At 43.4% G+C, this 13,878-nt stretch overlaps 1 protein-coding gene across 1 annotated transcript in view; it reads right to left on the bottom strand.

Annotated features, from left to right (window-relative positions):
* The window catches only part of SLC17A5 (solute carrier family 17 member 5), a 47,414-nt gene that overhangs the window by 5,894 nt on the left and 27,642 nt on the right, over positions 1–13,878 (bottom strand). The window contains exons 7-8 of the mRNA XM_023517278.1: positions 5,081–5,239; positions 2,696–2,828 (exon numbers count right to left, since the gene is read on the bottom strand). Of these exons, the coding sequence (XP_023373046.1) occupies positions 2,696–2,828; positions 5,081–5,239 (292 nt within the window). The remainder of the gene's footprint in view (positions 1–2,695; positions 2,829–5,080; positions 5,240–13,878) is intronic.

Here is a 13,878-nt window from a genome sequence, read left to right as displayed (position 1 = left end):
GTCTGCGTGTGATCACAACTCAGCCACGTTCTACAGTGTTAGAGAAAACAGCAGGTAGAAGACGACTGAAAAATGTGGGTCTAGAGAGAAGCCATAGCCGACACAGTGTGATTTAAAATTCACTTAAAACAAGATAAACTAGATCATAAATTCAGTTGGATGAAGTTGGAAAAATATTCCTTTTGGTTCTAACAATTCACAAAAATATTCATTGTTCATTATGGGCAGTTAAGCAAAAAATACAAGTAACAGAGGAAGGGACTCAACGAATGGGCTTTCTCTGTGTCTGCTGCAGTGCGATCCAGTAACTCTCAGTGATTAGGGATATAGTATGTTTGTAAATACTGCAACTGAGGAGCTTATTTTAAAATTTTAATTAAATTTAAACAGCCACATGTGGCTACAAGCTACTGTATTGTAGAGGGCAGGTCCACAGAAAGCCACAAGGAGAAAACCAGATGGAATCAAATGGAATTTATTTCATTTGCAGATACGGAGTGAAAGTGACCAAGCAGTGGAACAGGACTGCGTCCTCTACTGGGAGGCTCTCTGGAGGTGTCTGCAGAATGAACTTATGAACTTGCATGGGGCCTTTTTTACAATGAAGTTATTGAAGGATAGCCATCGCTGAATACTGGGGTCTCTAATTACTGGAGACCTTTAAAAAGTTGAATGATTGGGCCAGGTGCAGAAGGTAAGGGAGGAAGATTGCTTAAAGCCAGGTGTTTAAGACCGGCCTGGGCAACAGTAAAGACCCTTGTCTCTACAAACAATAAAAAAAATTAATCAGGCATGGTAGCACACACCTATATAGCCCTGGCTACTTGGGAGTCTATGGCAGGAGGATCCCTTGAGCCCAGCAATTTGAGGTTGAAGTGAACTATGATGGCACCACTGGACTCTAGGCCAAGAAACAGAGTGAGACTGTCTCCAGGAAAAAAAAAAATTGACTCATTATTTTAGTTTTAAAATTTGCCTTTCTGGCTCGGCGCCTGTGCCTCAAGTGGCTAAGGTGCCAGCGACATACTCCTAAGGTGGCGGGTTCAAATCCAGCCCGGACCCGCCAAAACAACAATGATGGCTGCAACCAAAAAATAGCCTAGCGTTTTGGCGAGTGCCTGTGGTCCCAGCTACTTGGGAGGCGGAGGCAGGAGACTCACTTGAGCCCAGGAGTTGGAAGTTGCTGTGAGCTGTGATGCCACAGCACTCTACCCAGGGGGACAGCTTGAGGCTCTGTCTCAAAAAAAAAATTGCCTTTCTGAAAGCAGAAATGGAAGCATATTATCATTGATCAGACGGCACTCAGGAGTATAAAGGGGAAAAAATTATTGAGTTCTTGGTAAGTATTTTTGGATGGAAACTCAAATTGACTGAGTGTGGTGGCTCATCCCCGTAATCCCAGTGACTTGGGAGGCTGAGGCAGGAGGACCTCTTGACTTTGGGAGTTTGAGACCAGCCTGGGCAACATAGCAAGACAGTATCTCTAAAAAAAATGAAAAATATTAGCTGGGTATGGTGCAGGGCACTGGTAGTTCTGGCTACTCAGGAGACTTGGGCAGGAGGATGACTAGAGCTCAGGAGAGTGAGAGACCTTGTTTCTAAAAAAGGGACAGAGGCTTAAAAACATTGTCATTGCAAACTTGGAGCTGAAAACAAAGTGATTTATAAAACTCTGGGTTTGTTCCACAAAGCAAGCCATTTTTTAATAATTACAAGCTATGGTGGTGATAATAGGATATTACATTATAAATTTTAATCCTCAGAATGTGTGGTTTAAAAGAACTATCTTCTACTGAAATGTACTAAATGCATCATAGTTTTTTAATAAATGACCCAAATAAATGACTAATACTACCATTTTTTTACACTGCTGTGATAAAATCAGAAATACATATTTGGTCTCTGCCTCCAGTTTTGGACACACAGCTCCTAAAGCTTGGAATGTCTGGAGAGACACATTTGTCTTTTGTGTGCTGATGAAATGACTGACTGGGGGCCTCTACATAGCTTCAGGGTGGGGGCTGCATTACAAAGGTGCGACCTCCAGGGAGGGAATACAAGATGGTCCAGTCAATCACCAGTGCCCAGGATTAATCACTAACGCCTTCCTAATGTCTCCAAGGGCACTCAGAGGGACAGGGCATGGAGGAGCTTCTGGACAGCAGAACATACAGAGGTTCCTGGGGTGCTGCTCCAGAGAGGGGCGGACCCTCCTCAGCCCTTCCCACAGGCTCGCAGATGCTTTTCTTCCATCTGGCTGCCACCTGCATCCTTTGTGACAGCCTTTGTCATAAGGGCATGAAGATAAGGAATGTGTTTGCTTGAGTTCTGGGAGCTGCGCTAGTACCTGCACAGGACCTGAGGAGGAGGAAGTCATGGGAGTGTCTGTTTATAGACAGCTGGTCAGAAGTACAGGTCATAACCTTGTGAAGGGGCACCTGAAGGTGGGGAGCAGTCTTGTGGGACTGAGCCCTGAACCTGTGGGATCTGGCTCCATGTCCAGGTAGATGGTGTCATAAGTGAGTTACAGGACCCCAGTGGGTCTCTGCTGGTTAATTGGTTGTGTGCAGGGTGTGGTTTTTAGAATGAAGTATTAACTACAGGAGGGGGAAGAACATTTTTTTTCCTATTGCCAGTAACTAGAAACACAGTAAATAATAGTAAACCAAAATAAAATCTGATTCACTTCACTTACCTATAAGGCTAAAAATTCTGCGAACGCATATGGTTGAAAACTTCCATTTTTCCCTTAAATTGTCAGCAGCTTGACCAGCTAGGATCATACATACCCAATTACCAAAATAAGGCAATGCAGATAACAACCCGTTCTGGAGGATAAGAAGATGAGAATTAATTATGTGGGAGGAAAAAACAAAACATATACTAAACACAGCCAACCACCCCCACTTGAGAACCAAGGTAATCCATAGCAGTTATGCTGTTAATGTTTATATAATTCATTAAATACATTTTGCTTTCAGAGGAATTATGAGATTCAGTTCAATGCGGTTCCTAAGAGACTATCTCAGAGAAAAACAAGGCTCATGATATTTTTTTCTTTCAATTTATCAATTGAATAACCTAGGTCACATTTTATTTATTTATTTATTTACTTATTTATTTTTGAGACAGAGTTCCACTTTGTTGCCGTTGGTAGAGTGCCATGACATCATAGCTCACAGCAACCTCAAACTCTTTGGCTTGCCAATCCTCATGCTTTGGCCTCTCATGTCACAAAGCCCAGCTATTTTTAGAGACGGGGGTCTTGTTCTTGCTCAGGCTGGTCTCCAACTCCTGAGCTTAAGCAATCCACGTGCCTCAGCTTCCCAGAGTGCTAGGATTACAGGCAAAAGCCACCTTGCCCACCCTAGCTACATTTTATTTTAAATAGATCAGAGCCTTGGCTTGGCACCTGTAGCAGTGGTTACAGCACTGGACATATACACTGAGGCTGGCAGGTTCGAACCCAGCCCAGGCCAGCTAAAAAACAATGGCAACTGCAACAACAACAACAAAATAACTGGGCGTTGTGGGGTGGGGTGTCCTGTAGTCCCAGCTACTTTGGAGGCTGAGGCAAGAGAATCACTTGAGCCCAAGAGTTTGAAGTTGCTGTGAGCTGTGACATGACAGCACTCTACCAAGGGCGACATAGTGAGAGTCTGTCTCAAAAAACCCCAAAAATATCAGTGCCAAGTAGTATCATAACTCAGAGAAACTATCTTAAAGCCAAAAGTTTACTTACTTACATTTACAATTTTCTTTTTTACAGAACCCGAGGGTCTTTCCCGATGATTTCTTCTTTCTCATATTTTACCTGCAGTTACTTAGCTCTGTCTGTTCTTCCTTTAAGAAGAGCCTGCGCTTTCTGCTTCTCCCCCTGTCTGCTCTTCCTGCACCCTGCTTTGAGGTCCTCCAGTCTCCTGCCTGGACAACTGCACCAGACTGTCAGTCCAGCCCAGAACTTCCATTAACAAGAGCTTCAGCCTTTTCATCATCTCAGTTTCCTGCTTCCCAGTCTGAGAACACCTGTCTTTCCAGCTCACTCCCTCTAGCACCTGACCCCAACCCCTTGATCCTACCACCTTTTAAAATTTCTTTCTATCCCTCCATCCCTTTCCCTCCCTCCCTTCCTTCTCCTCTCTCTCTCTTTCTTTCTTCTCTCCCTTGCCTTCCCTTCTTTCATTTTTTTAGAGGCTGGTCTAGTGAATCAGTGAGAATGAGAAGGAACTAAGGAATCTGTAATCTGTCTTCCTCTTTACTTGTAAACACCCCTGCACTCACACCAGCCCCGCTCTATCCACTATGTTCATGGAATATTCTGAATCCTTAATTGCAATTTTAACAGTGTTCACAGCATCTTCACCAGGAGTAGATTCCATCCCAAGAAATCACTTTCTTTGCTTTTCCATAAGAAACAACTCCTCATCTGTTTTAAGTTTGATCATGAGATTATAGCAATTCAGTCCCATCCTCAGGTTTCATTTCTAATTCTAGTTCTCTGGCTTTTTCACCCCAGCTGCAGTAACTTTCACACAAGTTTTGAGCCCCTCAAAATCATCCATGATTGTTGGAATCAACTTCCAACTCCCAACGTTGATGTGCGAGTCTGTCCTGATGTACATCTAAAGCCCATTAGTGCAGTGATAACGGGAACAGACTAAGCCTGACAAGCTCAGAGGCAGGTTCAGGTGAGCCCCATCTTACGCGGCTTTGCGGCTGCACATCCCCCACGCCTGCAGAATGCCACAGCCACCCCGGCAGAGCCCACACCATCCCTTTTAGGAGGGAACACTGGGACCATTGGAATTTGTCATCTGATGTCCCGGCACAGTACTAGGTTCTAGTAAAACCTTTATGATTAGAGGGAAGAGCAGACGAAAGACGCCTTGAATCAAAAGGGAACAGACACTGAGGAAAGAGGAGACCCAAAAGGCCACGTCTCCAAAATTCAGCGCCACAGAGCAAAGTGGAAGATGAGAAAGAAACAAAAACGGCATTTCACGCAAATGAAGACAGAATCTGTGTGCGGTTTTAAAATGATACATACTGTATGTAAGAAGTAAAGGATTGTTTTTCTTACCTCTTGAACATCAAACCTTAGGATGTCCTTCATGTAAGTTGGCAGTAACGTCAATAAAGTATAGTAAGTCCAGTTGTAAGAAAAATGTGCAACTACAATAGCCCAGAGTGGCAGTGACTTGAAAATGGGAACCCACGGCACTGACTTCTGTGAAGAAAGCTGCAGAAAACGGGCGGAGTTAGGATGAGGCACAGCCGTGTCACTCTGCACCGTACCTGCTAAACCCAGTCTGGAACTCACAGGGAATCTCAGTCTTACTCGTCAACTTCAGATTTTTAAATCGGCTCCTTTGAAATTTTAAGTAGCAAAATACAGGATCGATGTTTAACTGTTGGATTTGATCAAACATATATTGACTAGATTGTCCGTAATTCTGATTAGAAGAAAAAATGCAACTGTAATCTTAGAGTTATAATGTCAACTCTGAACACTCCTGTGAATGTCGGAAGTCATCAGCAGCATTATTTTCTCTATTTATAGAACAGAGACTAGTGTCATCATCAAGAGGTTGACATAGGGGAAGGAAAGAGACGGGAAGGCCCAATTGCAATTCATATTTCATTATCCCATTCAGTCTTTTAGTTTTATTGAATATAATTCAATTAAAGTGACTTATAGGAACTGTGCAGTGGATGGTTTTTGTAAGTAGCCATGTGGGGTACTGGTCTTCAAAGTGGGGCGTAAGCAGCCCACTGCTATGCAAGGTAATCCATGAGGCTGGGAAGACAGACTAGAATTTTTGTTTATACTAATTTTTCTTCTATCAAATGGAATTAAACTCTAGTAATATATACTTACACATTTTTGAGGCAGAGTATTACTCTGTCACCCCAGATGGAGTGCTGTGGCATCAGCCTAGCTCACAGCAATGGGCTGAAGTGATCTTTCTGCCCCAGCCTCCCGAGGAGCTGGGACTATCGGTGCCCACCACGATTCTCAGCTCATTTTTCTATTTTTAGCCACACTGTTGCTCAGGCTGGCCTGGAACTTCTGAGCTCAAAGGATCCTTCCTCCTCATACTCCCAGAGTGCTAGGATTACAGGTATGAGCCGCCGCCCCTCTGCCTAAACACTATTAATATTTAATGAATAGGTTATTTTGGGATAATGTCGGATAATTACAAGTTGTATGATTTTCCCAATTTGGAGGGGTTAAAAGTGGCATCCTCACTGTCCTCTCTGCCTTGCAGTTTACACTTGCCTTTTTAAGTGGATTCACGGATTTTATTTGCCAGTGTTAATTAAAACAAACCTAACAAAATTAACAGTGTCTTTAAAAGATTCCTGCAGAACAACAGTCAATAAAAGAGAATGCCTATAATAGAAGCACATGAACCCTGCAGGGCGCACTGCTCCTCCGGAGTCCTCTGTGAGCTGCCTTCGAAGCAAAGTAAGGGCAGATTGTCAGACGCCACACATTCAAACACACTGCTCTGAGTAAACCCCTGCCCTGTTAAGACGCATGTAATATTTACTTCAGTTATTCACCCTTTAAAACTTCTATTGTATATATTTTATGATGTGTGTAAGTACAGTCATACATGGAGATAGCCTGTGAATAAGTACACACATGTTCAGGACGTGGCTCCCCACCCCCCACCTGTTTACTGGCGTGATCCAGAGAGCTGAGACAGCTGGTCTGGGCACCAGCTCTGACATTTCCTGTATACTGAGGCTCTGAGGTTTTTCTCAAACACAAGAGCAATCTATGTTTCTGTCTCAAGGGTTCACTCTTATTTCAAAAAGAGGAAGAACCAGTGTACTAATCTTCTCTGGGTCTTTCTCCTGGAACTTCATATTTGACATCTTGGGAGATACGCTCTTGTGTTTCCCCATAGAATCACGGATGGAGGGGACAGGGGAAGGAGAGGAGCGAGGACGTCACTCCTTCTCAGCAGTGGCTTCCTGTGACACCTCAAAGTCACCTTTGGTACTTTAAAATTATAGAAGCCTGTGTTCTACTTGAGACTTACTGAATAAACAGAATAAAACCAAGAAAAATAAAAAAAAAAAACCTGAGTGCAGGGCCAAAAAATCTAAAATTTACAAGGCTTCACAGGCGATTCTATAGAGCAATGGCTCCCAAACTTTGCTACATATAAGATTCATCCAGAGACCTTTAAAATCAAGGTCACATCTCAGACCAAAGAAATATGTTGAGCATGGGTCAGAGGTAGGCATTCCTATTTTTTTTTTTTAATGGAGGTAATATCTTCAAACATTCCTATTTTTTAGAAATCCCACAGTGATTTCAATTTATAGCAAGTTTGGGACCCACTGCTATAATAGAGATTAGATTAAAAGTCTGGAGCCTAGGATGAGGAAAATGTGGTACATGTACACAGTGGATACTGTTTAGCTGTGAAAAAAAAAGAATGAAATAAAGTCTTTTGCAGCAACATGGACCTGGAGGCCTTTTTTTTTTTGAGACAGACTCTCACTCTGTGGCCTAGGCTAGAGTGCTGTGACATCATAGCTCACAGCAATCTCAAATTCCTGGGCTCAAGCGATCCTCCTGCCTCAGTCTCCTGAGTAGCTGGGACTACAGATACCCATCACAATGCCTGGCTAATTTTTCTATTTTTAGTAGAGATGCTAGGATTACAGGTGTGAGCCACCATGCCTGGGCTCTTGCTATTGTTTCTAAAATATTACTATCATAGATAACTTGTTAATCAAGCAGTATAAACACACACTCTCTATGGCTTCAATATACTTAGCTGCTGGAAAAAAGAAAAAGAACGAAAAAAGAAAGGGCAGCACCTGTGGCTCAAAGGGGTAGGGTGCCAGCCCCATATGCTGGAGGTGGCGGGTTCAAACCCAGCCCTGGCCAAACATTGCATTAAAAAAATAATAATTGAAAGAAAAAAAGAAAAATCTATTCTTTCTACATGCCACAGGTGATAAATAAAAGTACACATGGGCAAGAAATTTTAATATTTTAATAATAAAAATTTAATATTTCAGGTCATTTGCCCAGCTAATATTTTGAAATCAAATTATCTTCAGATATTTGAATGATAATAGAATTTGTGAAGAAAAAAAAAATCAATGAGATCTGAAATCTTTTTTTTGAGACACAGTCTTACTTTGTCACCCTAGGCAGAGTGCCCTGGCGTCATAGCAACCTCTAACTCTTGGGCTCAAGCAATTCTCTCGCCTCAGCCTCCCAAGTAGCTGGGACTACAGGTGCCCACCACAAGGCCTGGCTATTTTTAGAGATAGGGTCTTGCTCTAGCTCAGGCTGGTATCGAACTTGTGAGCTTTCAGGTGATTCACCCACCTCAGTCTCCCAAAGTGCAGGGATTACAGGCATGAGCCACTGTGCCTGGCCAAGATCTGAAATCTTATAACAACAGTTCAACCAGGCTTTTTTCCATACAAGTTAAGATAGAAAAGGACAAATTAAAAGAACTGTTTTTTGTCATATCAAAACGATTCTCTGCACTCCCGTGTTTACTGCAGTCCTATTCCCAACAGCCAAGATATGGAATTGATCGAACTGTCCATCAGTGGATGAATGCGTAAAGAAACTGTGGTACGTACATAATGGAATATTATGCAGCCACAAAAAGGAATGAGCTCCTGCCCTTTGCAACAACATGGATGGAAGTGGAGAACACTGTATTAAGGGAAATAAGCCAAGAACAGAAAGATAAACCTCAAATTTTCTTACTCACATATGGCAGATAAATGTTAAAAACAGTTGTTCTCCTGGAGACAGAGAATGATGAACCAACCATAGAATGATGGTTATCAGAGGCTGGAAAGGGGTGTGGGGGATAAAGTGAGGATGGTTAATAGATGTAAAAAACAGAGTTAGATAGAACAATATTTGATAGCACAACAAAGGGAATGTAATCAACATAAGTTAGGGTACACATTAAAATATCTAAAAAAGTGGAACTGGGATTTTCCTAACACAAAAAAATGTCAAATCCCTGAGGTGATGGATACCTCAATTACTTTGACTTGATTAATTCATGTTCTATGCCTGTACAGTATCAGAACATCACATGTATCCTATAAACATGTACGACTTTTATGTTCCCATAAGAATTAAGAATTAAAAATTTATTTGTTGTCAAACGTGAAATTTAGAATACAGGGAGGGTGAGGGCATTCAACAAATAGTTGAGTAGCTTCTAATATGCCACTGTTCGCTTATCAAATGCAAATAACAGCACATTGATTTAGGAAAGTTGTATGCAATAAATGTTAATTTATGGTAAATAAATATTCAAATGAAGTTCCCCATTTTATTTGCTCCATAGGGTTGCAGAACTATATACTCTTCCTAAAAGGTATAAAAGAAAAGCAAAACAGTTATGAAACATATTATCCTCAAAAATTAAGAAAAGAACAAAAATAATACCAGGAAGATAGGAAAGAAAAACTTCAATGGGTGAAGCAATAATGTCTTTTCACAGGTCACGAAAAAGAGCTCTTCCAAACAGCAGTGGTTGGTCAGGCGGAGCAAGATGGCGGACGGGAAGGACGTTTGGCTCAGCTCTCCTGGAACAGGTGAGAGTGAGTGGGCTAGATCATTCCTGGCGTGGAATATTTGTGTGGAGAGGCAGATCGGGGTGTGCAGGGAGATGGCAGATGCTGGACTTGGAGTGCAATCCGGAGCTGCAGAGAGTACCAGGAAAGGTTCTGCCCCAAGCTGCAGAGGCTGCGGGGGGCAGCAACCAGCCCCACCAGGCAGGATTGCAGTTCTCAGTTTGTGGGGAAACGAGGTGCTGTGTGGAAAGATTGGTCAACTGTGGACTCCTGAGTGGAATTAGGCGGTGAGAGTGGGGTGCCATGTGCTGTGGCACCACTGTGGTTAGGCTGCGGGAGAGAAACCCAGCCGGGAAAGATCCTGGAGAGGAAGAGGCATTGTTTTGGAATTTGGGAGATGGTGGTCGCCACAGGACCTTTCCCGTGGGCCAGGTGTAGCGATTTGAGTCTCACCTGCAGATAGTCATCCTACACTCGGAACTGGCCCACAATATCCTGCACTTCACGGGAACTGGTGCAGAGAGAATTTGAGAAACCTGCCTGTGAAGATTTTTTGATATCGGTGGAATCAGCAGTTCGGCAGGGTCTGGGTGCCAAGTGGGTAATTAGGCAACACTAAGAACAATTTAAGCTGGGAGGCAGGTATAAGCCTGGGAACTACTTATGGCGTCACCTGGTGTCCAGAAAGTATATTGCAACATAAATATATTCCTACTAAAGTTGATCCCTATGGCATATATATAAAATTTTGTTATATACATAATTTTGTTGCCTTTTTTCTCTCTTTGCTCGTTCTTTTTTCTTTTTTTTTCTTTTTTCTTTCTAACTCTCTTGGTCTGAGTGGTTCTCTTGACTCAGCCTCCCAGGTGGCTGGGGCTGCAGGTGCCCACCACAGTACCTGGCTGTTGTTTGGTGGGCCCTGGGCCGGGTTGGAGCCCACCAGCTCTGGTGTGTGCGGCTGGTGCCCTGGCTGCTGGGCTATGGGCACTGAGCCCTCCTCTTCCTCTTATGGTTGCTGAGATTGCTTACATCAGGCTATTTGAGTTTTTTTCTGTTTTTGGTTTTGTTTTTAATTATTTGTGTGTCTCTGTGTGTATCAGATTGTTTTTGTTGTTGTTGTTATTTGTTTGTTTGTTCATTTTGTTTCAATGTCCCTTATGTTCTGCTAAAACCTTGGGTTGGCTGTGTTCCCTAACTCCAATTTTTACATTCAACAAGAGCAAAGGGGAGTGGGGGATGATAGCCAACTGAAGTCAGCTTTCAACAGAAGCTCTTGTCCAGAGGGAGAGATAACGGCCAGAAAGAAACTAAAAATCTGAAGGGTTGGAGCCAAGCTGAGAGAAGAGATTGATAATTGCATGTCTTCCCTGCTGAGGCAAGCTGCAACTCCAAGGAAACAAATTCCAGGTACAGAACCCACCCCAAAGAGGATGCATGTCCATCCCCTCCCCCCAGAAAGTTGCTTGCTTGATTGCTGTGAGATCTCTACTAGTGAGTGGTGAATAGGTCACCCCATGGGAGCGAGTTGTTGGAAGCTGGGACTCCTTCTCCAAAGAGTCCCTGCTGTGAGCCTGGGCATTCCCTTGTCTGGTGTGAAGGTTGAACAAATATTTTCTCTGCCACTTTGAACTCCCAGTCCACCCTTCCCACTGGCCTGGCGGTCTAGAAGCCCAACCCCTGCAGAGACCCAGAACGTTCGTGGTTCTTTGTTAAGACTGGGGGCATTGCATGGTTTGTGGTAGTGCAGCTATACCGTACCTGTGAATCTGGTAACAGTGCAGAAAGGCACAGGGGGGAAGGTGGCTGGCTTGGCTCTGAGAAAGAGCAACTCAGCAGCGGGCAGAGGCTTGGGTCTCTGTACAATGGGTGGAGCCTCAGGAACTGCTGAGGCATGGGAACCCGAGTGGAGACACCTCCCACCTAGCAGCAGCATTAATAGAGCGATCCCACTGGGGTCAAATTTCAGAGAGCACCTCCCCAATTCTGTGGGCTGCTGGAGGGAGCTATTGCAGGGATACCAGAGGAGCAGAGCAGCTGGGGCAGAGGCATGGTCTCTGAGGGAGAAAACATTTGCTGCTTTCTTAGCCTCTGGTGTGGAACGAGCTCAGGTGGAACACTCCCCAGTTTCCATTGAGCACCAGAGGTAATCAGACTTCAACTCCCTCAGCCGTCTGGTGGCAGAGTGTGGTGGATTGGCTGATGAGGCATTGACTTCCCTCTCACTCTAGCAGGCCCAAATCCCTGGCACATTTGTTCATTGGAGGGAACTGGGCCACAGCCCCATGAGGCTACCATTGCCTGGGTGTGATGGAGGTGCAAGGTGGGGAAGGAGGCATCTGCCCCCCTGGGTTATTTTGCTGGGTGGGCCTTTCTGACTCCACAGAGCACTAGAGTGAGTTACACTTGAGACCCCAGTGGACCCCCACTGCATAGATGCTGAAGACCTTCTGAACTCTCCCACCTGATTGGTGTTTGTGTTGACCGGGACAATTGGTTTGAAACTCTTGACCAGGGCCAATCATCCCGGGACCCACCAAGATTTTACCCTGGTTGTGGTGTTGTGGGAGTGTGGGATTCTCCCCTTCCAGTTGTCGCCTATAGGGGGCTGAGGTGTCTTAGTTGCTTATATATCTCTACAGCTGAGATTTCAGCCCAAAGCCACTGATTTACTAGGATTAGACAGAGACTAGCTGAATACAGGTCAGAGCCACCTAGCCCCACCATACCAAGTAGATCCCCAAAGTTTTAGGCTGTAGTACTGAATGGGACCTTTGTAAAGCTCTAAGGGAAAAGCCACAGTCACCAGTCCCAGTTCCTTGGTAAAGGGCTGGTTAATTACAACTCCAGGAACCCTCAATTCAATTTCACCTTACCAACTTCTCTAGCCAAATGGTGAAAAATAATCATGGGGCAGAATCAGCAGAAAAACTCTGGCAACATGAATAATCAGAGTAGATCAACTCCCCCAAGGGATGACAAAGGAGACACAACAGAAGATCCCATTCATAAGCAAATGGCTGAGATGTCAGAAATAGAACTCAGAATTTGGATTGCAAATAAGATTAACAGAATGGACGTAAAGATGGAATTAGAAATTCAAGGAGCAATTCAAAAGTTGTCTCAAAAATTCAATGAATTCAAAGACAAATTCACCAAAGATTTTGACACATTGAGGCAAGAACTTGCAGCCCTCAAAGATCTGAGAAATACAGTAGAATCCCTCAGTAACAGAAAGGAACCAGCAGAATAAAGGGTCTCTGACATTGAAGACAAGGCTTTTGAATGTTCCCAAACTCTCAAAGAAGAAGAGAAATGGAGAGCAAAAACAGATCATTCCGTGAGAGAATTGTGGGACCACTCCAAAAGAGCAAACTTTCGCCTCATAGGAATCCCTGAAGTAGAAAAGGATGGTCTGAAAGGCACAGATACTCTACTCCAAGAGATAATTGAGGAGAACTTCCCAAGCATGGCAAGAGATACTGAAATTCAGATAGCAGACAGTTTCAGAACCCCAGCATGACTCAACCCAAATAAAACATCTAGACACATTGTAATTAACTTTGCCAAAGTTAATATGAAAGAGAAAATCCTGCAAGCAGCCAGATGTAAGAAAATCATAACCTACAAGCGGAAGAATATTAGAATGACTGTAGATCTCTCTGCTGAAACTTTTCAAGCTAGAAGAGGATGGTCATCGATCTTCAATCTCCTAAAACAAAACAACTTTCAGCCCAGAATCCAGTATCCAGCTAAACTGAACTTCATTTATGATGGAGAAGTTAAATACTGTAATGACATACACATGTTCAAGAAATTTGCCATACCCAAACCAGCTCTTCAGGATATCCTCAGACCTATCCTCCATAATGACCAGCACAATGCTCTACCACCAAAGTAAACTCACTCTGAAATTCTAGACCAAAATCCAATTTCCACAGTGGTTAAAAGATTCAAAATTTTTACTGGACTTTCAAAAAGCTTGACACCCAACGTATTACCAGGCTTATCAATACTCTCAATTAATGTGGATGGCTTAGAATGTCCTCTTAAGAGGCACAGATTGGCTGACTGGATACAAAAACTCAGACCAGATATCTGGGGCATACAGGAATCTCATCTTACCTTCAAGGATAAATATAGACTCAGGATGAAGGGATGGACATCTGTAATCCAGGCAAATGGAAATCAGAAAAAAGCAGGGGTGGTAATTTTATTTGCAGATACACTGGGCTTTAAACCAACAAAAGTAAGGAAAGACAAGGACAGCCATTTCATATTTTTTTTTTTTTTTTTTTT

This window comes from Otolemur garnettii, unplaced genomic scaffold (genome assembly GCF_000181295.1).
Source record: "Otolemur garnettii isolate 467f Iridium unplaced genomic scaffold, OtoGar3 scaffold00107, whole genome shotgun sequence".
Lineage (NCBI taxonomy): Eukaryota > Metazoa > Chordata > Mammalia > Primates > Galagidae > Otolemur > Otolemur garnettii.
This window is presented reverse-complemented; position numbering and strand designations above follow the sequence as displayed.